Genomic DNA, 25,986 nt, shown 5'->3' with positions numbered 1-25,986 from the left:
AACAAGGTTATGTACCTTTTATGTACCTCTTATTTGTTCAATTCTGAATAGAAATATTCAGAAATATTGTGATGATCCTACCCATGTCATCATTTCATCTCTAATGAACTGGATATATGTGGATCAGATAATTCTCTCTTTAGTTTCAGATCTTCAAATAAAAAGAACAATACCCAAAGAGTCAAATCCAAATCCCACACTTGAGAAGTCTCACTGGCACTTAAACATGTTCCAGAATTGAGATCCTAAGTCTGTGCTGATTCTCTAATGGGCTGAGGCTTAGGGTCATGTGTCTTTTGCCTGTGGGCACACGTGAAGGACATTATTTCTGTGGCCAGCATATACTGTGCTAACCTCTCAATCCATACCTGTGTGTGCTCTCTTTAGGAAGTAAAAATATTAATTCTTCTGCAACATCAGACTCCAAGACTGCATTTGGTATGTGATGATAGATAAGACGACAGAGCTTCTGTGTGTCACAGAAAGGTGTTTTCAGTAAAGTCATATAGTAGCCTGCACCTGAAATACCACGTAAAAGACCATAAAACCATTTTACTCTATACTTTTCTTCTTGGACCATATTTAGTTTTCTGCAGCTTACAATGGGACTGTGCTTGGGGAAAGAAGCTGAACAGCCCTATGCGATCAAGTTTTAACCATAATGAACTGGCCTTGGGAGCTCTGAAATTCTATTTAGTAGTCTTCCTCTGCTCTGGAATTGGAAGGTGACTGTGGCAAGGTTAGCAATGCTGGCACATGGAGGTGATGTTAAGGCAACACTCCCATTAAATGATAACTAACTTGAGGAAGTGAAGACTTAGTAAGCAGATGCCTTGAAAATTAAGACCAAAGATATTATATAAAAATTATACCACAGGGTTAGAGATACAGTTCATTAGCATAGTGCTTGCCTACCATATATGAAGCTCTGAGTTCATCCTCAGAAACTCAAGAAGAAAAAAAAGCAAAACAAAAAGCCCATGGTTTTGAGGAAATATACCTTGTAGCATTTGAACCTTTTTTTTTCAGAAATCAGTAATAATTTTTTCTATCATATAGGAAGAGGGAGTCATTTGACTAACTTTTTTCCTGAATATTTTTTTTTGGGGGGTCCGGTCGTGGGGCCTGAACTCTGGGCCTGGGCACTGTCCCTCAGCTCTTCAGCTCAAGGCTAGCGCTCTACCACTTGAGCCACAGCACCACTTCTGGCTTTTGCTTTTTGCTTATGTGGTGCTGGGGAATCGAACCCAGGGCCTCATGCATGCAAGGCAAGCGCTCTACCACTGAGCCACCTTCCCAGTCCCTAACTTTTTTTTTTTTTCTATCAGTGGTGGGGCCTGAACTCTAGGCCTGGGCTCTGTCCCTCAGCTCTTCAGATCAAGGCTAGCGCTCTAGCACTTGAGCCACAGTGTCACTACTGGTTTTTTCTGTTTATGTGACGCTAAGGAATCGAACCCAGAGCCTCATGCGTGCAAGACAAGCACTCTACCACTGAGCCACCTTCCCAGCCCCATCAACTAACATTTTTTGAAGCCATAAGACATGGCAGGCACTGTTCTAATAATCATTCACATGGGGCTTTCACTGAACAAGTAGGAGACAAATCAGGCACTGGTGGCTCATGCCTATAATCCTAATCTCAGGAGGCTGAGATCTGAGGATTGCAGTCCAAAGCCAGCCCAGGCAGGAAAGGCCATGAGACTCCTATCTCCCAACTGACTACCAGAAAATTGGAAGTGGTACTGTGGCTGAAAATGGTAGAGAACCCAGGGACAGCACCCAGGCTCTGAGTTCAAGCCCCAGGACAAAAAAAAAAGACAATAAACAAGCAAAAATAAATGAGGACAGTTAATATTGGAAATATATAATTTTAAACACAATGAAGAAGGAAGGCTGTCACTGAGAATATGACATCTATGTAAGGGCAACCAGGTAGTGACCTGAGGAGCAGAGGACAGCCATTCATGGCTGGGAGAGCAAGGTTAGCAAGAGGCCTGGATGGAGGCTACTTAATTTCCTCCTTATTCCTGTTATAGGTTCCTCCTCTGGGGTGAGTAGATGGGAAGTTGAGAGGAGGTCACTTCCCACCCGTCAGGGCCCTTCACAAAGGCTAACGGTGGGCAGTGCCCCTCAGCACAGCAGGCAGCAGTGCTGGCCCTGTCACAAGACGGAGGTCCATCTGCCCGCCTGCTGCCCGCCACTCACCATATTTCTGCTTGAGGAACAGAGACGACCCACAGCACTGCAGCTCCCCATCCGCCATGATGGCGATGCGGTCCCCCAGCAGGTCAGCCTCGTCCATGAAGTGCGTGGTCAGCAGGATGGTGCGGTCACTCTTCTGCTGCTGAAGAAGGTCCCAGATGGCCCTCCTGGAGATGGCGTCCATGCCCGAGGTGGGCTCGTCCAGAATCAACAACTGGATGGCAGAGGCAAAGTTGTGACAATGGCAGAGCGCTTTCCAGACCGGGGCTGGCTGTGCTGGGGATCTGCTAAGCTACCTTGAGTTCTAGTGCCCAGATACGTGTTCACTGTGTGTGGGGAACCTGGCCCGGCCTCATCAGGAGGTGGGGTGCAGCCGCCCCGTACCTTGGAACCCGCTATGAGGGCAATGCCGATGGAGAGCTTGCGCTTCATTCCTCCACTCAGGTACTTGCATGGCGAACTCCGCTTGTCCTCCATACTGAGGGCGTATAGCATGTGCTTCACTTCTTCAGAACACCTCTTAGGTGACAGGCCTTTCAGCTGCAATGGTGGAGGATGGGGTGGGAAGATGAGGCTGTTTATCTAGGAGGAACAGGCAGCCAGGGAAACTATACAAGGAACTATTTTCAAGGAAAGTGATAGACTTTTTCATGTTGAACTATGTAAGTAAGTGTATGACAGTAAAATTAAATATGGCGGCATGTTAAGACAGTAATGCATCATGAAGTGGCATTTATTCTAGGAATACCAGTGGTTCAACATACAAAAAAATGAAATAATTTGTCTGGCTCTTGTCCTTGGTTTCTTTTCTTTTTCTTTTGGGGGGAGGGGGGTCTGGTCATGGGGCCTGAACTCTGGGCCTGAGCGCTGTCCCTCAGCTCTTCAGCTCAAAGCTAGTGCTATACCACTTGAGCCACAGCGCCACTTCCGGCTTTTTTCTTTTTGTTTATGTGGTGCTGAGGAATTGAACCTAGGGCCTCAGGCATGCAAGGCAAGTGCTCTACCACTGAGCCACCTTCCCAGCCCATCTTGTCCTTGGTTTCTGGAAAGACCTTCCTAAAGCCTTGGAATGTCCAATGCTAGGACTGTCTGTTACATGCGGTGGCTACTCAGGTCATGCTTGAATTATGCTAAGGCAGTAACTCAGGATGGGAGCTGATCAGACCAGGAAGGTCAACTGTGTAATTAAAGGGCCTGAGCTTTGAGTCATACACCCTCAGACTCTCAGTACTTTGGGATGGGAGGAAGGTTGGATTTTTAGTTCATTTACATGACCAATGATTTAATCATTCCCATCTATGTAATAAAATGCTAATAAAAACTAACTACTTTGAGCTCAGATGTGCAACCTGGTCAGCATCCATTTGCCATGAAGGTGAAACAGTCTCAGGACCAGCGCCGTGCTCAAGACTCTCCCAGCCCAAGCCAGGCGCTGGTAGCTCATGCCTGTAATCCTAGCTACTCAGGAGGCTGAGATCTGAGGATCAAAGTCTGTGAAACTCTTATCTCCAATAAACCACCAGAAAACCGGAAGTAGTACTGTAGCTCAAGTGGGTAGAGTGCTTGCCTTGAGCTGAAGAGCTGAGGGACAGTGTCCAGGCTGAGTTCAAGCCTCATGACTGACATAAAAAAAAAAAAAAAAAAAAACAAGATTCTCCCAGCCTACACTTATACCATATGTTTCTTCTTTTGGCTAGACTCCAGGGGTACCTCAATAATAAAGTAATCATAAGTGCAACGCTTTCCTAGGTTCTGTCACTCATCCCAGTGAATTTGTGAATTCTGACAGTCATCCCAATTATGTAGTGGGACTTCCAAATTTACAACCATCTTACCAGAAGACTGTTGGAAGGTTTCTTGAGTAGACACAATTCCTTTCTTTCTTTCTTTCCTTTTTTTTTGTTTTTGGTCCTGGGGCTTGAACTCTGGACCTAGGCGTTGTCCCTGAGATTCTTTTTGCTCAAGGGGAGCTCTATACCACTTGAGCCACAGGCACCACTTTGGCTTTTTTGAGGAGTTTATTGGAAATAAGAGTCTCACAGAGTTTCTTTTCCTGGGCTGGCTTCAAACTGTGATCCTCAGATCTCAGCCTCCTGAGTAGCTAGGATTACAGGCATAAGCCACAGGCATCCAGCCACAATTACTTTTTTAAGATATGAATTCTTGGGGCTGGGAAGGTGGCTCAGTGGTAGAGTGTTTGCCTTGTATACATGAGGCCCTAGGTTTGATTCCTTAGTACCACATAAGCAGAAAAAGCTGGAACTGGCACTGTGGCTCAACTAGTGAGAGTGCTCACCTTGATCTGAACAGCTGAGGGACAGCGCCCAGGCCCAGCGTACAAGCTCCATGACCGACAAAAAAAGATATGAATTCTGTGCTAACTTCATTATTAGCATCAAATTGCACTGCAGTACACAACATAGTAACAGACAAAAACCACATGATAGGGCTGGGAAGATGGCTCGGTGGTAGAGTGCCTGCCTTGAATGCATGAGGTCCTGGGTTCAATTCCTCAGCACCACATAAGCAGAAAAAGCCAGAAGTGGTGCTATGGTCCAACTGGTAGAGTGCTAGCTTTGATCTGAAGAGCTGAGAGACAGCACCCAGGCCCAGAGTTCAGGCCCCACAACCGACAAAACAAAAAAACCCAAGATAATCTCAGAAGACAGAAATGCATTTGTCAAATCCAACAACCTGGGGCTGGGAAGGTGGCTCAGTGGTAGAGCACTTGCCTTGCATGCATGAGGCCCTGGGTTCAATTCCTCAGCACCACATAAGCAAAAAGAAAAAAGCCGGAAGTGGTGCTGTGGCTCAAGTGGTAGAGCACTAGCCTTGAGCTGAAGAGCTGAGGGACAGTGCCCAGGCCCAGAGTTTAGGCCCCACGACCGGAATCTCCCCTCCCCCAAAAAATCCAACAATCTGCAGGGCGCCGGTGGTTCATGTCTGTAATCCTAGCTACTCAGGAGGCTGAGATCTGAGGATCACAGTTCAAAGCCAGCCTGGGCAGGAAAGTCCGTGAGACTCTTATTTCCAATAAATCACTAGAAAACTGGAAGTGGTGCTGTGGCTCAAGTGGTAGAGCGCTCACCTTGAGCTGAAGAGCTGAGGGACAACGCCCAAGCCCAGAGTTCAAGCCCCACAACTGACAAAAACAAATCAAAACCAAAAAACACACACACAAAAAAACAGAAAACAGGGGCTGGGAAGGTGGCTCAGTGGTAGAGTGCTTGCCTTGCATGCCTGAGGCCCTGGGTTCGATTCTTCAGCACCACATAAGCAAAAAGAAAAAAGCCGGAAGTGGTGCTGTGGCTCAAGTGGAAGAGCGCTAGCCTTGAGCTGAAGAGCTGAGGAACAGCGCCCAGGCCCAGAGTTCAGGCCCCACGACCGGACCAAAAAAAAAAAAACCAAAAACAAAAAACAACAACAACAAAAAAACAAAATCCAACAACCTTTGGTGATTTAAAAAATAGTGTTTTTTTTTTTTTGAATGGAAAGAAACCTCTTCAGCATGTAAAGAGCACAGATGAATTGGGCATTGGTGACTGATGCCTATAATCCTAGCTACTCAGGAGGCTGAGATCTGAGGAATGTGGTTTGATGCCAGTCAGTACAAGAAAGTCCATGAGACTATATCTTCAATGAACCAAAAAAACAGAACTAGAGTTGTGGCTCAAGAGGTAGCTAAAAAAGCTCAGGTTCAGTGCCCAAACCCTGAGTTCAAGCCCTAGGACCAACAAAAAAGAGCAAATATGAAAAGCACACAGGCCCCATCATAATTAACAGTAAATCTAAAATTTTTCCTTATAAGAAGGGAAAGTAGGGAAGTAGGTAGGGAAAAGAATCATCCAGGTTGATAAAAAGAATACAACTATTTCCCACGGAGACTGTATGATCTTATAGAGAACTTGACGAAAATGAACTGTAACTTAAACATACTATCTTTCCCAGACCAGTTTGGCAATCTTATTATTATTTTTTGGTTGGTTGTGGGGCCTGAACTCTGGGCCTGGGTGCTGTTCCTCAGCTCTTCAGCTCAAGGCTAGCTCTCTACCACTTTTCACAGCGCCACTTCCGATTTTTTCTGCTTATGTGGTGCTGAGGAATCAACCCAGGGTCTCATGCATGCAAGGCAAGCACTCTACCACTGAGCCACCTTCCCAGCCCCTGGCAATCTTATTTGAACCTGTAGTTACTTGTGGTTTGACAGTGGGTGGCGATCTAAGGCTAGATTTCTGCTCTGAACTTAGTGACATAAAATAGGAGCTTGTTAGACTAGTGACCTGGAAGGGGGGGAGAGGGGGGGAGAATTGGGTAGGGGGGGGCGGGGGGAGGCTGGGAAGGGATGTGAAGGGTAAACAAAGGAGGAGGCTGTAATGCTTGATAAGAAATGTACTCATTATCTTGCCCATGTAATTGTAACCCCTCTGTACAGTATGTTCACAAAAAAAAAAAAAAAAAAAAAGAGAGAGACCTGGAACAGTTTGGGCTAATATATCCCTTCATAAGGATAGTTATCCATCACTATTTCTACTAAATATTCATCAACCTAGATTTATTGAGTAAACTGCTGATGTCAGGGCCATCAAATTTAATTATTTTGGCTTGTATGGAAAACACATTTAAATATGCCACCACACCCAGCACAAATTTGTTTTTTGTTTTTTAAGGGGATGTGTGAGACTAGGGTTTGAAGTCTCATACTGGCCAGGCAGGTGCTCTTCCATCTATCTACATCTCTACCCCTTTTGTGTACTGATTTTTGAGTTCTTAAATACCTTGGAATTTCCTGATAGAAATGCCTTTTGTTCTAATGAAGTGATCTGTGGAAGGCTCCTAGACAGTGTCAAGATGGAGCTGGTCATCAGAAAGACTAAACCATGACTAGAACCTTGCAACTTTTAGCCCCACTCCTCCTCCTCTAGGGAGGAGGGAAAGGCAGGAGACTGTACCAATAATTCATCATGCCTAAATAATATAGTTTGCATAAAACCACTGAACTATGGGTGTGGGACATCTGGGTTTGGAAGACAATGTTGTACTAGGAGAGAGCATGGCTGGTTAGTACCCACATACCTTGCTCTATGACCTTCTTCATCTGAGTGTTCATCTGCCTCCTTTACAATAAACTACTCAATGCAAGTATGTTTGTTGCTCTGAGTTTATGAACAATTGCAGAAGATTACTGAACCTGAGAGGAAGGCTATAAGAATCCTCAATTGAGCCGGGCGCTGGTGGCTCACGCCTGTAATCCTAGCTACTCAGGAGGCTGAGATCTGAGGATCGCGGTTCAAAGCCAGCCCGGGCAGGAGAGACCGTGAGACTCCTATCTCCAATAAACCACCAGAAAACCGGAAGTGGCGCTGTAGCTCAAGTGGTAGAGCGCTTGCCTTGAGCTGAAGAGCTGAGGGACAGAGCCCAGGCCCAGAGTTCAAGCCCCACGACCGACAAAAACAAAAAAAACAACAACAACAACAAAAAAAGAATCCTCAATTGGTAGTCAGTTGATCAGAAGTACAAGTGACAACTTGAAACTTATAATGGGGGGGCTGGGAAGGTGGCTCAGTGGTAGAGCGCTTGCCTTGCATGCATGAGACCCTGGGTTTGATTCCTCAGCACCACATAAGCAAAAAGAAAAAAAGCTGGAAGAGGTGCTGTGGCTCAAGTGGTAGAGCGCTAGCCTTGAGCTGAAGAGCTGAGGGACAGCGCCCAGGCCCAGAGTTCAGGTCCCACGACCAGAACCCCCCCCCAAAAAAAAAAAAAAAAAGAAAAGAAAAAAAAGAAAGAAACTTATAATTGGCTTCTGAAGTGGGAGAGAGTCTTGTGGGATTGAACCTTTGACTTGGGCAGGGAGTACAGGTAGTATCAGAACTGAATTATAGGATAACTGGATTGGTGTTGGAGAATCTGCCTTCCTTTCTACTCTCAATAGTCTTTTTTTTTTTTGTCGGTTGTGGGACTTGAACTCTGGGCCTGGGCGCTGTCCCTCAGCTCTTCATCTCAAGGCGAGTGCTCTACCACTTGAGCTACAGCGCCACTTCCGGTTTTCTGGTGGTTTATTGGAGATAGGAGTCTCACAGTCTTTCCTGCCCGGGCTGGCTTTGAACTGCGATCCTCAGATCTCAGCCTCCTGAGTAGCTAGGATTACAGGTGTGAGCCACCAGCGCCCGGCTCTCAATAGTCTTACATCAAATGTGTCACAAGTGTTGACAGTGGAAAACATTTGAGTGTTCCTTTAAAAGATCCTCCCCAAAATGAGTCAGAGAGCTGCAGCTTTACTATCCCAAAGAAGGACACAGAGGAAACAGATCTCCGTTACCTACCAATTTACCTGAGCATAGAAAGAAAGCTGTTCTGCTACTGTAAAGTTTTCAAATAAGATATCTTTCTGGGGACACCAGCCCATGCTCTTCCGAATTTGAACCATGTCGGTTGAAATGTCATATCCATTGATATATGCTTGTCCACTTGAAGGGACAGTAAGGCCTAGAACCGAGTAGAAGAAACATCCTAAAGTCACCTTCAGTCAGAGGATTCAATAGTACCAAGGCCTAATGACTCTACGCCCCTTTGTTTACTCATTCTCCAACAAGTCCTTATTCTATTTCTTTGCCACTGTCAGCCAATTAGTTGCATTCAAGAAATATATGTTCTGTGAACTAGTGTACGAGGATGTGTGGGGATGGTTAGAGATAGGAAGTACCATTTCTGCTTTTAAGCAGTTTCAATCTGGTTAAGTAACTAAAACATATGCAACTCTAAAACAAATTAACATCACTTTAGTAATGTGGTGAGGGAAAAAAGTATTTTGGGAATACAAGTCTTGAATTGAGATCCTCAAAGGCAAAGTTTACAATTTTATCTTTGATTCCCAATAAATATATGTTCAATGAATGCATTCACTGCCACATATATGCCTGTAAAACCCTAAAGGCTGCCTAATAGCATAGTATCTCTGTCTTTATTCTCATTAGGATGAAAAAGGCAATGTCGGGCTGGGAAGGTGGCTCAGTGGTAGAGTGCTTGCTTTGCATGCCTGAGGCCCTGGGTTCGATTCCTCAGCACCACATAAGCAAAAAACAAAAACCAGAAGTGGCGCTGTGGCTCAAGTGGTAGAGCGCTAGCCTTGAGCTGAAGAACTGAGGGACAGCGCCCAGGCCCAGAGTTAGGCCCCACGACCGGACCCCCCCCCCCAAAAAAAAAGGAAAAAAGAAAAAGGCAATGTCTTTTTTGCAAAAAAATAAAGTTGGAAAAAGAGAAAAGAGAATAATAAAGAAAACAAACTAGGTGTCAGTGGTTCAGGCCTGTAATCCTAGCTATTCAGGAGGCTGAGATCTGAAGATCACAGTTCAAAGCCAGTCAGGACAGGAAACTCAGTGAAACTGTTTAATTAAGCACCAAAAAGACAGAAGTGGTGTTGTTGCTCAAGTGGTAAGAGTGCTAGCTTCGAACAAAAAAGCTTAGGGACAGTACCCAGGCTCTGATTCAAGCCTCAGGACCAGACCCCAAAAAAAAAGTGAACGTATATAAATTTGAGGGTTTTTTTGGGTCCGGTCCTGGGGCTTGAACTCTGGGCTTGGGTGCTGTCCCTGCGCTCTTCAGCTCAAGGCGAGTGCTCTACCACTTGAGCCACAGTGCCACTTCCGATTTTCTAGTGGTTTATTGGAGATAAGAGTCTCATGGACTTTCCTGCCCGGGCTGTCTTTGAACCATGATCCTCAGATCTCAGCCTCCTGAGTAGCTAGGATTACAGCTGTGAGCCACCAGCGTCCGGCTTATACTCAATATATATATACATATATATATATATATATATATATATATATATATTTGTTGTTGTTGTTTGGTCATGGGGCCTGAACTCTGGGCCTGGGTGCTGTCCTTCAGCTCTTCAGCTCAAGGCTAGCACTCTACCACTTGAGCTACAACGCCACTTCCGGCTTTTTCTGCTTATGTGGTGCTGAGGAATTGAATCCAGGGCCTCCTGCATGCAAGGCAAGCACTCTACCACTGAGCCACCTTTCCAGCCCTACTCAATATATTTTTAAGTGGATTTGGTATATCAAAAGACAGGAAAAAAAAAGATAGAAAAAAATATTTTATGAATACTATCAAATTACTGAGCTGGGAAGGTGGCTTAGTGGTAGAGTGCTTGCCTTACATGCATGAGGCCCTGGGTTTGATTCCTCAGCCCCACATAAGCAGAAAAAGCTGGAAGTGGTGCTGTGCCTCAAGTGGTAGAGTGCTTGCCTTAAGCTGAAGTGCTGAGGGACAGCGTCCAGGCACATAGTTCAGGCCCCATGACTGACCCCGCCCCCCAAAAACCCCCCACTGATTGGGTTTTTAAATCTTCTACTCTGTGTTTAATAAAACATTTATGATTATTTTGGGGACAAAAGATTAAAAGGTGGTGTTATTCTATCCTAACTTTAACAAATCTTCACGTAAACTTATAATAACAGAAGAATTAATAGAAAACCCAAATAGCCACATATTTTGCTGGACAGAGAAAAGGGAGTCTAAGACATTACAAACTTCGGGACCTTTCTACAAACAACTGTGGTATGGAGGCCCTTTGCTGTCTAACATCCAGGACAAGTAGCCATGTTTTCCTTCCCAGCCAAGCACATATGAATCCCATATGAGCCTCTGATTGGTATCACTTTTGCTGGGACAGAGTTAACATTGTTTTCTATGCCAAGTCACGCTAGTAGAAATCTGTGGTGAAGCTTCTCTGATATAGCATTTATTGCCTTATTTTGGCAGTGCTTGTAATTATATTAAGTCATTTATTCACACTGTTGACCCAGAAGTAAACAAAACCAATTCCTTAGTGAGGAGGATAGGATTGAGGAGACACAGAAGTAACACACATACATACAAATGACTGAGAAATGCTGGGAACAAAACAAGAGGGAAGGAAATATGGGAGTTTGTAGGGTGAAAAATACTTATGGCCTCACTGTTATGATCTAATATCTGACTTGCCTCTTTGATACTTCTCTTGGGGGTTGTGGTTGGACCTTCTTTTCAGCAATAAGCACCTTACAAACACATTAGGAGAAAGACTCTTAACTGGCCACACCATCATGAATAGCAAAGCCAGCTGGGCACTGGTGGCTCACGCCTGTAATCCTAGCCACTCAGAAAGCTGATATCTGAGGATCACGGTTCAAAGCCAGCCCAGGCAGGAAAGTCCATTAGACTCTTATCTCCAATAAACCACCAGAAAACCGGAAGTGGTGCTGTGGCTCAAGTAGAGGGCTTGCTGGAGAGCTGAGGGAAAGCTCCCAGGCCCAGAGTTCAAGCACTATGACTGACAAAAAAAAAAAAAAAAAGCAATGCCTATTCCCAAAAGAGGACCACTTTGCTAGAAACACCAGTGTGCCTGTCCCGCATACTATGAGACTCAGACTTCATCCTGACATACATGGAGCCCCTCCGTTGAATATTCGCTGGCTGAGGGTTGATTTCCAAAGTTCTGCAAGCAGAAGGCTGACCAAAAGCACCTCCCACAAAATGTCACTATTTGCTGCCCTTCAAGTTTTCTTTTTTGTTTTTGTGGTACTGGGGTTTGACCTCAGGGCCTCATGTCCACTTAGTTTGCTTCTTTGGCTGGCACTCTACCACTTTAGCTATGCTTCAAGACCCAGTTTTTGCTGATTATTTTGAAGGTGGAGTCTAGAAAACTTCAAACTATCATCCTTCAGATTTAAGCCTGTGATTGCAGGTAGAAACCACTAGCACAAACTCTTTAAACGTTTTTAATAGAAGGTTGAAGACATTTACATGGCAGTTGTGAGGAAAGTCACAGCAGTCTGACTGCTTTCCTACAGTGTGGTGCTCTGACTGACTTCTAGAGCTCCTTGAAGGTTGAAAATGCATCTCACTGACACTTGAACTAATAGGCACAGGAAGGAACTTCCTGAACAGAGTCCCAGGGTCACAACAAATTGGAGAGAGGCTCGACAAATGGGACTACCTTAAAATAAAAAGCTTCTGCACAGATAAAGCTATCGCAACCAAGCTAGAAAGACAACCAACTAATTGGGAAAAAATATTTACCAGCAATATATCAGACAAGGGGTTAACATCCTGTATATACAGGGAACTCAAGAAACTAATCCCTCCCAAACCCAACAAACCAATTACTAAATGGGCAAGGGAACTAAAGAGGGACTTCTCAAATGAAGAAATAAAAATGGCAAAGAAACACATGAGGAAATGTTCATCATCCCTGGTGGTGAAGGAAATGCAAATAAAGACAACCCTGAGATACCACCTTACCCCAGTCAGAATGTCCCACATCCACAAATCAGCCAACGACAAATGCTGGAGGGGATGTGGAGAACGAGGAACGCTATTACACTGCTGGTGGGAATGTACACTCATACAACCACTTTGGAAAGCAGTCTGGAGGGTCCTTAGAAAGCTAAAGATTGACCTCCCTTACGACCCAGTCATACCACTTCTAGGCATCTACCCTGAACAACAGGAACCAATATACAAGGACACGTGCACCTCCATGTTTATTGCAGCACTGTTCGCAATAGCTAGGATATGGAAACAACCTAGATGCCCCACCACAGATGAATGGATCCAAAAATTGTGGTATCTATACACAATGGAATATTATGCAGCCATTAGAAATGACAAAATAATGGCATTTGCAGGGAAATGGATGGAGCTAGAAGGAATCATGTTGAGCGAGGTAAGCCAAGAACGAAGAGACAAACAGTACATGGTCTCCCTGATAAGTGGATGATGAATCCAAAATGTTAGGTGATATGACAAAACTAACAGGACTTAAGAAACAAAGAACTCCCACTCATCTGGTTGAACCACTACTAAATATCCCCATGCTGCTGATCACATATATGGTATATAACATATGAGCACCGTTATATATTACAGACTGTGATAGACAATTTGCTCCAGGAAAGTTAGAATGAACTTGTGACTTTAAATGAGCATCATTATTCCACAATACTGTGAATTTCTGGAAATTAAGTAATCACTTAATCACAATCAAAAAAAAAAAAAAAAAGAACCTTGGGGAAGGGAGGGAGGGAGGGGATGGTAGGGGGAAAACAATGGAGGGGGTAACAATGTTCAAGAGGAAGTGGAAGTGTACTCATTACCTCACTCATGTAACTGTAACCCTCTGTATAGTATCTTTACAATAAAAAAAAAAAAAAAAAAAAAAAAGGAAATGCTGGCCAAGGGAAAAAAAAAAAAAGAAAAAAAAGAAAATGCATCTCACTGATTTGTTCAGAACTTTATAATTGTGAAGCTTTTAATAAATATATGCCTTAGCCAGGCGTCAGTGGCTCACGCCTGTAATCCTAGCTACTCAGGAGGCTGAGATCTGAGGATCGCAGTTCAAAGCCAGCCCAGGCAGCAAAGTCTGTGAGACTCTTATCTCCAATAAACCATAAAAAACTGGAAGCGGTGCTGTGGCTCAAGTGGTAGAGAGCTTGCCTTGAGCTGAAGAGCACAGGGACAGCACCTAAGCCCAGAGTTCAAGCCCACAACCAACCAAAAAAAAAATATATATATATATATATATATAATGCCTCTTATATTAGTTTTCAAATTTACAGAATAATATTTTAGTTGATTAGATGCAAAAAATTAGGCATAAAATTACTTTAGACATAAAATTATTCTGAAACTAGAATCATTTTCAAATAATTCACAAGCATTATTCTAATTCCTGGGGCAATCAAAAGTTACAGACATTTATGGACAATTTTTTTGAAAGATTAGCAATGCCTAGCAATCATAAGAAAGTTTTATCTGGAAAGAAACTTCTAGTTACTGTTAATATCTTCTCATAGTGAATGACACTGAGTTCTGCAGATTGACTGAGAGAGGCAAAGATATCCTTTTCCTGGCACGGGGTATACTGAGTAATCAGATGTTAAATAGACAGTAAAAATAAACAACAAATGGTGTTTCGTTAAAGTATCAATAAGGTCTATCAGGAGAAATGAAACCCCAAATTTAGGTTTGCTAATGCTTTCTTCAGTGCTTCCTCAGGAGGGCTGACCACATACAGGTACCTGTGAGCATGGAGCAGGTAGTGGATTTTCCAGCTCCGTTGTGTCCCAGTAGCACAGTGATCTGCCCCCTGTATAGATTCATGTTCAGATCTCTGACTGCTATGTATTTATTCCTTCCTCTGTGAAACACCTGTGGAAGGTCAAGGCATGAATGGCAGTGTAACACCCACACCCAGGAAGCAGAGCACTTAGCTCACACCTTGTTGCCAGAGTCCTTCATCACCATAGTGCTCTATGTGGAGCAAGGCTCTGCCATGACCTGTGTAACAACAATTGCCTCTGTTTTTACACCAGCAAGACAACAGCACAATCTGGTTTTCAATTTGCTACTGTAGGTAAAATTACATACCACATTATGAAGAAACTGAACTAGATAACCTGAGGGTAGGGATGGGAAGGGGGAGATTGGGGGAAAATGATGGAAGGGGTGATATTGACCAAGAAGCCTTGTACTTATAACCTGGCTGATGGAATTGTAACCTCTTGGTACACCCACATAATAATAATAATAATAATCACAATCATCATCATCATCATCATGTAATGTACCAAATGACTGAATTCCAGTGAAAGTCCAAAGGTGTTTGGTACTGGAGATAAGACACTCCTTCTGAGAGACACATGAAACTTTCCATGCAGACATTTAACTCCATGGCCAGAAATAGGGCATTGAGGGCTACATCTCTAACTCTGAGGGTAGCATTACAGAAGTGACTGAAGTTCTCAGTCACAAAGGATATCTTGTGATAAGAATATATTTTACAAGAATAAAAATATATGCTTATATTGGCTGTTCTTAAGTTCTTGGAAGGAGGTGTGTGAGCTGATACCTTGTACAGATGATGGATTTCAATCCCTCTTATCAGATCAGTTGGCTCTTCCTGCATGAACTGACTTCCCCTTGTTTTCTCAGAATCTTCCATGTGCAGCAGTGGCCTTGTCACTGGAATATGGTTCCCAAGCCAGTAGGAGGGCTGCAGAGGAAGTCAACCTAAGCATCAATCATTTATGTGGACTCTTCTGGAAAATAAGTGTTTTGGTAAATTGGCATCCATATCCCCACCCCAAAGGCAGTTTACATGTTCCAGCAAATACTGAATGGGGCCTAGAGAAGTGAATCTACTTAGCTACAAACTCAACACCAGTCAACTGAATTTCAGTCCAACCCATGCTCCTTAGGAAGGAACTGGGAGAGCTGCCTCATCTCCAGGTTCCTGATATACTCCCAAAGCCACTGTCCCAGCAGTCAGGATCCCTGAAGCTGGTGGCTGGGGCCTGGAGAAATTCTGGAGCTAATGGTCTATCCATTCCTCCACAATCTAAGAAGGGATATGAAGCAGAGTCTGTAGAGGGCCCCATCAAGTGCCTGTGATTTCACTGGGATTATCAGCCCAGGGTAGGCTACCAAAGGCACTGATGAAGGACTAAATCAAGAATGAGAAGCTCAACTTCATAAGAAAAAGTCATTCAAGAAGAGAACTGATTCTGAAAACTGTGGGAGTTATCAAGAAAAGTTATACCCCGGGCTGGGAAGGTGGCTCAGTGGTAGAGCGCTTGCCTTGCATGCCTGAGGCCCTGGGTTCGATTCCTCAGCACCACATAAGCAAAAAGAAAAAAGCTGGAAGTGGCGCTGTGGCTCAAGTGGTAGAGCGCTAGCCTTGAGCTGAAGAGCTGAGGGACAGCGCCCAGGCCCAGAGTTCAGGCCCCACGACCGGACCCCCCCCCCAAAAAAAAAAAGAAAAGTTATATCCCTATAGGTGTCCTATAGGGAACAGAGGTCTTAGAATACTTCAGGGTGTCTCCTATAGTGCGACTGAACGGAGAAGAATGGGAGAGGGCTGTATCACTACAAGTGGAATTCTGTATGAGACTGGACCCCACTCAAGCTCATTGCATCAGCTATAGAGCAAGTACCAGAGAAACTAGGCCTGGTAATCATGCTCCATTAGCTCCATTAGCTGACAATCATATTCTATTAGCTGACAGGTTTGTGATAAACACAGGATAAATTTCCTGGGGTTTAAGATTTTTAATCAGGATATCACTGAGAGACATAGGAACATGAGAAGCAACATCCATTTATAAAACAGCAGCATTAGAACTCACCAAAGCAAAGAAGTACCAGGACTTGGGGGTCTGAAAGTTCCCTGGGAAAATGTTCTCCATGTACCAGGCTATCAGACAGTACAAGAATGAGTCCAAGAGTAGCATCAGCAGCACTTGAGTGAAGCTGAACTCTCCCGTGATACTGCCCATGTTCCGCCACTGTATACCTGTGCCTGTCACAGAGGAAGGACAGGACTGTATCAAAGGCAAAGAAGTCACCAGAACCTTCCAGTCAAATAGTAAAGGGTTAGGCCAGGAACAAAACTATACTATTTGCATCTGCAACACTGTAAGACCAACCCAAGGTACAGGAAGAGGGAAGAGATTTAAAAAAAAGTTGCTCCCATGAGATAAAGCTTGCTGTAAAGTGGTAGTACTTTTACCAACACCAAAAAAAAGTAAGAAATGAGACACAATCTTAAATATACATCTCCACACTTGTACATATGCTACTGGAATACCTTCCCACTCCTCCCAATCTGTTCTGGCTAATTCTTACCTTAAAGATCAGCTTCATGGCAGTGACTTCTTCCCAAGGACCGTGTACCCCTATTCCTTGTTGGGGTGACATGCCCAGCCCTGTGTATATGGATAGCTCAGAGGAGATCCTGTCCTCCACTGTCAATCTGCCCACTCATCACTGTCTCCAGTTCCGCAGTCTCTGGGGCCAAGAACTCTTGGTTTTTAGTATCCCCAACATCTGGCTACCTGAGACCTGAGGACTGCAGTTCAAAGCTAGCCTAGGGGGGCTGGTAAGGTAGCTCAGCGGTAGAGTGCATGCCTTGCAAGCATGAGGCCCTGGGTTCGATTCCTCAGCACCACATAAACAGAAAAAGCTGGAAGTGGTGCTATGGCTCCAGTGGTAGAGTGCTAGCCTTGAGCTGAAGAGCTGAGGGACAGCGCCCAGACCCAGAGTTCAGGCCCCATGACCGGCAAAAAAAAAAAAAAAAAGCTAGCCTAGGCAGAATGTTAAGACTCCATCTTGAATTAACCAGCAAAATACCCAACTGGAAGTATGGCTACAGTGATAGCAATGAGCAAGCCAGCCATGGACAGTGTGAGGCCCTAAATTCAAATGATAGCACTTGCACAAAAAAATGGAGGGGAAGCTGGGTGCTGGGTGGCTCACACCTGTAATCCTAGCTCCTTAGGAGGCTGAGATCTGAAGATCACGGTTAGAAGTCAGCCCGGGCAGGAAAGTCTGTGAGACTGTTATCATCAATAAACTATTCAGAAAAAGCCCGAAGTGGTACTGTGGCTCAAGTGGTAGAGTACTAGCCTTGAGCAAAAAGAGGCTCAGGAACACCATCCAGGCCCTGAGTTCAAGACCCAGGACCCACAAAAAAAATGGAGGGGAAACGGGGGAAACTATGGGACTCAATCCCTTCCTTCTTACTCACTGGTTCACACTATAAGCAGTTACTCCACCCATGTACCTCCCGTAATGTACCCACCTCCCAGAAACAAGGCAAGGGGACTTCCAAATCTGTGTGCCAAAATAAACATTTTCTCTTTATAAACTAACTACCTCAGGTCTGTGAAGGTGGCTCAGTGGTAGAGCGCTTGCTTTGCATGCATGAGGCCCTGGGTTCGATTCCTCAGCACCACATAAGCAAAAAGAAAAAAGCCGGAAGTGGTGCTGTGGCTCAAGTGGTAGAGTGCTAGCCTTGAGCTGAAGAGCTGAGGGACAGTGCCCAGGCCCAGAGTTCAGGCCCCACGACTGGACCCAAAAAAAATTTTATAAATTAACTACCTCAAATATTTCATTATAATAACACAAAGATAACTAATACAGTTCCATACAAATCTGTAGAAAGGATATATTCAAGGCAATGAGAATAAAGAATAGATACAAAGTACTACATTATTTGGAAGTTCTAAAATACTATCTCAGCTTCTAGTCATAAATCTGTTGTTCTCATTTGCGAGGAGAGACCTATCTGACATAACAATTTAGAGGAAAGATTTATTTATTTATATTTTGTGCTGACCTCAAGAGCCACAGCCCTGTCCCTGAGTTTTTTGCTCAAAGCCAGTGCTCTGTTACTTGAGCCACAGCTCAATTTCTGGCTTTTGGTTTTGGTGCTTAATTGGAGATAGAGTCTAATGGGCTTTCCTGCCTGGGGATGACTTCAAACTGTGATCCTCAGATCTCAGCCTCCTGAGCAGCTTGGATTACAGGTTTGAGTCACCAGCGCCTGGCATAAAAGTTTATTTTTGCTCATGATTTTAGAGAGTTCACTGTGAGGGTGGTTGGCCCCATGCCTTGGGCAGATTATGACAGACATATTATATATAGTAGGAACTTCTTCACCTCCTGGTGGACAGGAAGCAAAGACCGACAGGAACGGGAGGCAGGGGGAAGAACAAGGTATCTTCATCTGTTCCCGTTACCTACTTCTAGGTCAATCTGCTAGTTTCTAGAACTTCCACACACAGTGGCACCAACTAGAGACCTGGAATTTAACATGAGTCATTTAATATTGCAAACATACCGTCTACATAATTTATGCCTATCTAATAACATACGCATTTATTTTCCTAGTAATTTTTTGTGAGAGTCTCACTGTTTTTCCCAAGCTAGACTTCAACTCTAGCATTAGAGTTCTTCCTGCTCCGGCCTTCTACAAGCACATACCACCATACGTGGCTCTAATTTACTAATTCTTTAATATGCTCATTTTTCTCCCCAATTATAAATTTTATTATATGAACCATATTGTGTATTACTTTAGCATCCCACACAGAACCTATTATAGCTGTAAGTACACTGTAAATGAAATGTATCAGTGTGTTAAGTTTATTGAAAAGTAGGTCACCCTTACCTGGAGCAAAGCATCCAGGTCACCTGAAGACAGTTTGAGAAAGACAAATCTCACCTTCTGCCTCAAAAATAGAGATGAATCGGATTCCCATTGCCATGGCAACATTTGAGAAGAGACAAAAGCTGATCTTCTGGCCATAGCTCCTCTGATGGTAGCTAAAAGTGAGGTACAGGTAGGGGAGGTAGGTAAAGAAGAAGATGATTCCTCCTATAGCAGTTCCAACGTGGGCTGTAAGTTCAGAAGGAAAAACAAAGAGTTTCATTAGCAATGTACGAAGTGCTGTGACACATACTCCTTTTCTCAGTTCTGGTGAAGAAAGTGTCTCCGCACTTGTCTCAGCATTTCAGAAAGGAAGCATTCTTTAAGAAACCTTTTATACTGGAACTTATTACTATTAAAAGATGAGGAATATTTGCAGCACTTAATAAATGAAAGGACCCTTACAGATATTCATATTTGTGTAAAACTTGCTCTCTAAAACTGTACTAGTGTCTCCTACAACAAAAACTCTTTTCAAAAATGAGTGTTAGCCGGGCGCTGGTGGCTCACGCCTGTAATCCTAGCTACTCAGGAGGCTGAGATCTGAGAATCGCGGTTCAAAGCCAGCCCGGGCAGGAAAGACCGTGAGACTCCTATCTCCAATAAATCACCAGAAAACCGGAAGTGGTGCTGTAGCTCAAGTGGTAGAGCACTCGCCTTGAGCTGAAGAGCTGAGGGACAGCGCCCAGGCCCGGAGTTCAAGACCCATGACCGACAAAAAAAAAAAAAAAAAAAAAAAAAAAATGAGTGTTGACTTGCATTGCATCTTTAAGCCCAGCTTGGCACTATAGCAAGAGCTTTCAATGTATCATTTTATTCAGTCTGCACAACCTCCCTGTTTTTCAGAGAAGGAAATAGAAACATAGTCATATTAACTAAGTCTCCTCAGTGTCATGGAACTAGTAAATCATAGTAATGGATTAAAGGTTTACCATCTGTATGCACAATGGCTCCGGATTAGGACAGGAGATCTATCCAGCCAAAGTTCTGCAGCTGAACACAAGTGAAATGCATATATTTGACTTCAGAAAGTTAAGAGAATAAGAGTTGAAAATCTGGGGCTGGTAAGGTAGCTCAGCAGTAGAGTGCATGCCTTGCAAGCATAAGGCCCTGGGTTCGATTCCTCAGCACCACATAAGCAAAAAGAAAAAAGCCGGAAGTGGCGCTGTGGCTCCAGTGGTAGAGCGCTAGCCTTGAGCTGAAGAGCTGAGGGACAGTGCCGAGACCCAGAGTTCAGGCCCCATGACCGGCAAAAAAAAAAAAAAAAAAGAGTTGAAAATCTAAGGACTGGGGCTGGGAAGGTGGCTCAGTGGCAGAGTGCTTGCCTTACACGCACGAGGCCCTAGGTTCGATTCCTTAGCACCACATAAGCAGAAAAGGTTGGAAGTGGCGCTGTGGCTCAGTGGTAGAGCGCTAGCCTTGAGCTGAAGAGCTGAGGGACAGCTCCAAGGCCCAGAGTTCAGGCCACATGACTGACCAAATAAAAAACAAAAAGAGAGAGAGAGAAGAGAAAGTAAAGGAAAGAAAAGAAATTCTAAGGGCTGAATGTGAAGAAGAGAAGTTTGCGAGTCAGGAGAGGGGACACAAAGAGGAGTGCCATGGAGTCCTCTCAGAGGGCCGTCACTGACCTACAGTGGAGTCCTCTCATGTCCCCTTCCCTGGGCTTGTACTCATTGTGTGGTTTGTGTGTATACCACAGGCTTTTGTCGCTGGTTGAGAAGAGTGGACACCCAGAGTGTTATGGGAAGAAGTGTTTGAACAGGAACCTGAGGCACCAGAACTCCTTTTTTTTTTTTTTTTTTTTTTTTTGCCAGTCCTGAGGCTTAAACTCAGGGCCTGGGCACTGTCCCTGAGCTTCTTTTGCTCAAGGCTAGCATTCTACCATAGTATCACTTATGGCTTTTTCTGTGTATGTGGTACTGAGGAATCAAACCCAGGGGTTCATACATGCTAGGCAAGCATTATACCACTAAGCCACATTCCCAACCCCACTAGAAATCCTTTCTTATTACGGTGTCTTAGAAGCCATCCTTTTCTTGTGCCCCAACTTCATAATCAAGATCTAGGAAGTTCCTATTAACAATGAGATATACAAGACACTATGTTGAAAATGAACTTTACAACTTGGGGGGCACAGGGAGGAGTTGGGGAGGTGGGAAGGGAAGAGATGGAAGGGGAAAAACAAAGGAGGGGGTAAAAATGCTGGATAGGATATGTACTCATTACCTTACTCATGTAACTACAACCCCTCTGTACAGTATCTTTACCATACACACACACACACACACACACACACACACACACACACACACACACACACACACACACACACACACACACACACACACACACACACACACACACACACAATCTAGAAAGTTATCTGTATGTTCTACCACTTGAGCCACAGGCACCACTCTGCTTTGGATATCTTATCTTTCCATTTTCACTGAATTGAAACTTATCATTTACTTCCACTTGAAATTATAGTACAGTTAAATGAAATGTTCAAACAAGCCTATAATGGGGATGTAACCATAAAACTGAAAACTTTGTTCTGGAAGAATACTACTTAATGGTATAGGCAATGGGAATGGCAATGCTTCCAGAAAAAGAAGTCATAAGCACCCACTGAGAGAAACTTACATTAGTACTTACCTTTTTCAAAGAACGTGCTTATCATGAATGCGAAGAAAATTGTGGCAATGGCAAAACATGTTAGAAAAATAAATATCAAACTAGGGTCGCTGTTCTTGAATACAGCCACGTTGTTCATCTACAAAACGATCACAGATATACATAGTCTTTACATGGAGAGAATGTGGAAAAAGCATAAAGCATCAATCAACATTGTAGAAAAATATTTTTTAATATTCAAGATTATCTTAAGCTAAAAAGTATGTGTAGGCATATTTTAAGGCAGACATGTAATTCAGAATCTACTGTCATTTACAAATTACTGTTAGTGCATGAGTCTTTTTTTGTAAAAAGCATGAGTGTGAATCTAATTTTTTTTTTGTTTTTTATTTTGTTGGTCCTGGGGCTCGAACTCTGGGCTTGGGTGCTGTCCCTCGGCTTTTCAGCTCAAGGCGAGCACACTACCACGTGAGCTACAGTGCCACTTCTGGTTTTCTAGAGGTCTAATGGAGATAAGATTCTCATGGAGGGGCTGGGAAGGTGGCTCAGTGGTAGAATGCTTGCCTTGCAAGCCTGAGGCCCTGGGTTCGATTCCTCAGCACCACATAAGCAAAAAGAAAAAAGCCGGAAGTGGCACTGTGGCTCAAGTGGTAGAGCACTAGCCTTGAGCTGAAGAGCTGAGGGACAGTGCTCAGGCCCAGAGTTCAGGCCCCACGACCGGACCCAAAAAAAAAAAAAAAAAAAAAGTTAAAAAAAAAAAAAAAAAAGATTCTCATGGACTTTCCTGCCCAGGATGACTTTGAACCGTGATCCTCATCTCAGCCTCCTGAGTAGCTAGGATTACAAGCAGGAGCTACCAGCACCCAGCTGAATCTAATGTTTTACACAATGTGAATGTTTTCCTTCTTTTAACAACTGTCATTATCACTGACATATAAATTTTTTTTTTGTTTTTTTTTTGGTCAGTCGTGGGGCTTGAACTCTGGGCCTGGGCGCTGTCCCTCAGCTCTTCAACTCAAGGCAAGAGCTCTACCACTTGAGCCACAGTGCCACTTTCAGTTTTCTAGTGGTTTTTATTGGAGATAAGAGTCTCACAGAATTTCCTGCCCAGGCTGGTTTTGAACTGCAATTCTTAGATCTCACCCTCCTGGGTAGCTAGGATTACAGGCGTGAGCCACCGGCGCCCAGCTATAGTATCTCATATCTTCCTTTATTCCCTTGCAATATTAGGGTTTGAACTTAAGGTCTCAGCATACTAAGTAAGCACTCTACAACTTGAGCCACCTCTTATATCTTTCAGCAAACACAAGCAAGTATCAACATGAGGCTTTCCAAACTGTCATCGGTAACTGTATCTTTTTTTTTTTTTTTTTTTTGTCATTGTGGGGTTTGAACTGAGCCTGAGCGCTAACCCTAAGCTCTTTTTGCTCAAGGCTAGCACTCTACCACCTTGAGCCACAGCTCCACTTCCTGTTTCTAAGTGGTTAATAGGAAGTAAGCATCTCACAGGAACTTTTCTGCCTCAGCTGGCTTCAAAATGCAATCCTCAGATCTCACTCTCCCAGATAGGATTACAGATGTGAGCCAACAGTACCTAGCTAATAACTGTATTTTAACAAATGAAAAGTCATTTGTTGGTGGCTCATGCCTGTAATTCTAGATTTACATGCCTGTAAATCTCAGGAGGCTGAGATCTGAGGATAATGGTTCAAAAGTAGACCAGGCAGAAAGGTCTGTGAGACTCTTGTCTTCAATTAACCACCAAAAAGCTAGATGTAAAGCTGGGCGCTGGTGGCTCACGCCTGTAATCCTAGCTACTCAGGAGGCTGAGATCTGAGGATCTCGGGTTCAAAGCCAGCCCGGGCAGGAGAGACCGTGAGACTCCTATCTCCAATAAACCACCAGAAAACTGGAAGTGGCGCTGTAGCTCAAGTGGTAGAGCGCTCGCCTTGAGCTGAAGAGCTGAGGGACAGCGCCCAGGCCCAGAGTTCAAGCCCCACGACCGACAAAAAAAAAAAAAAGCTAGACGTAGGGCTGTGGCTTAAGTGGTAGAGTGCTAGCCTTGAGATGAAGAGCTCAGAGACAGCACCCACACCCTGAGGTCAAGCCCTAGGATTAATTAAAAAAAAATACAAGAAAATTGAAACATGGTTTTTTTTTTTTGGGGGGGAGGGCAAGGATTAGGAGGATAAGAGAAAGGAGGTTGCCAGCGCAGGTGGCTCACACCTGTAATCCTAGTCACTCAGGAGGCTGAGATCTGAGGATCATGGTTCAAAGCCAGCCCGGACAGGAAAGTCCATGAGACTCTCATCTCCAATAAACCACTTGAAAACTGGAAGTGGTGCTGTGGCTCAAGAGGTAGAATGCTTGCCTTGAGCTGAAGAGCCCAGGGACAATGCCCAAGCCGAGTTCAAGCCCCATGACCGACCAAAAAAAAAAAAAAGAAGAGAGAGAGAAATGAGGTTGATAAATAGAGAGAAGAATATAATGACAAACAGTCATTATATTCAATACATAGGTAAAAATGGAACTGCCTAACTTGAGGGTATGGATAGGACTAGAAAGGATGGGGAAAACAAATAGAAAGGGGTGAGTGACACTGATCAAGAAGCATTGTAATCATAATTTGACTTGAAGTGAAACTCCTTTGTATAACTACTTTCAAAAAAGCAGGAATTGTGTCTTATCTAACAGAAAACCAATAAACAAGATTGAGTAGACATTAAAAAATTGTAAGGGCTGGGAAGGTGGCTCAGTGGTAGAGTGCTTGCCTTGCATGCATGAGGCCCTGGGTTTCATTCCTTGGCACCACATAAGCAGAAAAAAGCTGGAAGTGGTGCTGTGGCTCAAGTGGTAGAGCTCTAGCCTTGAGTTGAAGAGCTGAGAGACAGTGCCCAGGCCCAGAGTTCAGGCCCCACAACCAACAAAAACAAAAAATTGTAAAGAAAAAAAAATTGTATCAACGGGCTAGGAATTTGGCTCAGTGGTAGAGTGCTTGCCTAGCATGCATGAAGCCCTGGGTTCTATTCCTCAGTACCACATAAACAGAAAAAGCCGCAAGTGGGGCTATGGCTCTAGTGGTAGAGTGCTAGCCTTGAGCCAAAGCAACTCAGGGACAGCACCCAGGCCCTGAGTTGAAGTCCCATGACCAGCAAAAAAAAAAAAAAAAAATTGTATCACCCACAACATACCAGATTTCTTTCTCACCTTTCATAGGTAAGCACATCCCAAAGAACAAGAGATATGTACCTCTGTGCAGAAGAGAACGGTCATAACAGAAACAGCAATGAAAACAGAAATAAAGAACATGATGAACCAAGCAACCCAGTGTAGCCAGCTGTCCAATCCCATCATACACATATAGTCCTAAAAAAAAAAAAAGCAAAAGAATCATATATTACAGTCTAGAGTTTAGCCTATCTGGTCCAGCTTGTCAGTCTGTTACTAAAAACCCATCAGCATGGGATGAAGTGTTGGGTAGGCTTATGTTGAGGAGAGGCAGTTAGTGGGAACTGACAAGAGACTGAATGGGCTGGGAAAAAAAGGAGTAAAAACCAGTGAGTTGTAGTTATCTGGTTTGGTTATGGTACAGTAGGCATTGTATTAAAATTATTCTCGGAGGCTGCAATGCTTGGTAAGAAATGTATGCATTATCCTGCCCATGTAATTGTAGCCCCTCTGTACAGTATGTTCTCAAATAAAATAAAATAAAATTAAAAAAAAAACACGAGAAAAAAAATAAAGGTGAACTATTGTTACTTTAAAAGGTAAAAAAAAATAAATAAATAAAATAAAATTATTCTCTTTTTGAAATGGCAAGTATACTGCTAATTTCATTTACTGATGCCTCCTATAAATCAATGGGTCATACTGTGTTGAAGATAAAGTCTAAATTCCTTATATGTCCTACTTTTAAATTCTACTGGCAAGCTGGGAATGTGGCTTTGTGGTAGAGTGCTTGCCTAGCATGCATGAAGCCCTGGGTTCAATTCCTCAGTACCACATAAACAGAAAAGGCCAGAAGGACACTGTGGCTCAAGTGGTAGAGTGCTAAGCCTTGAGCACAGAGAGGCTCAGGGACAGAGCCTAGGCTCTGAGTTCAAGCCTCAGGACCG

At 43.8% G+C, this 25,986-nt stretch overlaps 1 protein-coding gene across 8 annotated transcripts in view; it reads right to left on the bottom strand.

The window, feature by feature from the left end:
• Nucleotides 1-25,986, bottom strand: part of LOC138825454 (ATP-binding cassette sub-family A member 17-like) — a 64,968-nt gene that overhangs the window by 24,445 nt on the left and 14,537 nt on the right. For 6 of the 8 annotated variants that reach the window (XR_011371403.1, XM_070020039.1, XM_070020040.1 and 3 more), the window contains 10 exons: nt 25,121-25,237; nt 21,893-22,010; nt 19,250-19,423; nt 16,371-16,543; nt 15,095-15,238; nt 14,265-14,394; nt 8,531-8,685; nt 2,587-2,742; nt 2,206-2,416; nt 369-519 (listed from right to left, as the gene is read on the bottom strand). Coding sequence is in view for 7 of the 8 variants with exons in the window: in XM_070020039.1 (XP_069876140.1) it covers nt 369-519; nt 2,206-2,416; nt 2,587-2,742; nt 8,531-8,685; nt 14,265-14,394; nt 15,095-15,238; nt 16,371-16,543; nt 19,250-19,423; nt 21,893-22,010; nt 25,121-25,237 (1,529 nt within the window). In the remaining variant the exon portion in view is untranslated. The remainder of the gene's footprint in view (nt 1-368; nt 520-2,205; nt 2,417-2,586; nt 2,743-8,530; nt 8,686-14,264; nt 14,395-15,094; nt 15,239-16,370; nt 16,544-19,249; nt 19,424-21,892; nt 22,011-25,120; nt 25,238-25,986) is intronic. The other 2 variants (XM_070020041.1, XM_070020045.1) reach the window with 2 other exon arrangements.

This window comes from Dipodomys merriami, unplaced genomic scaffold, assembly GCF_024711535.1.
Source record: "Dipodomys merriami isolate MVZ:Mamm:240054 unplaced genomic scaffold, mDipMer1.0.p SCAF_137, whole genome shotgun sequence".
NCBI lineage: Eukaryota > Metazoa > Chordata > Mammalia > Rodentia > Heteromyidae > Dipodomys > Dipodomys merriami.
This window is presented reverse-complemented; position numbering and strand designations above follow the sequence as displayed.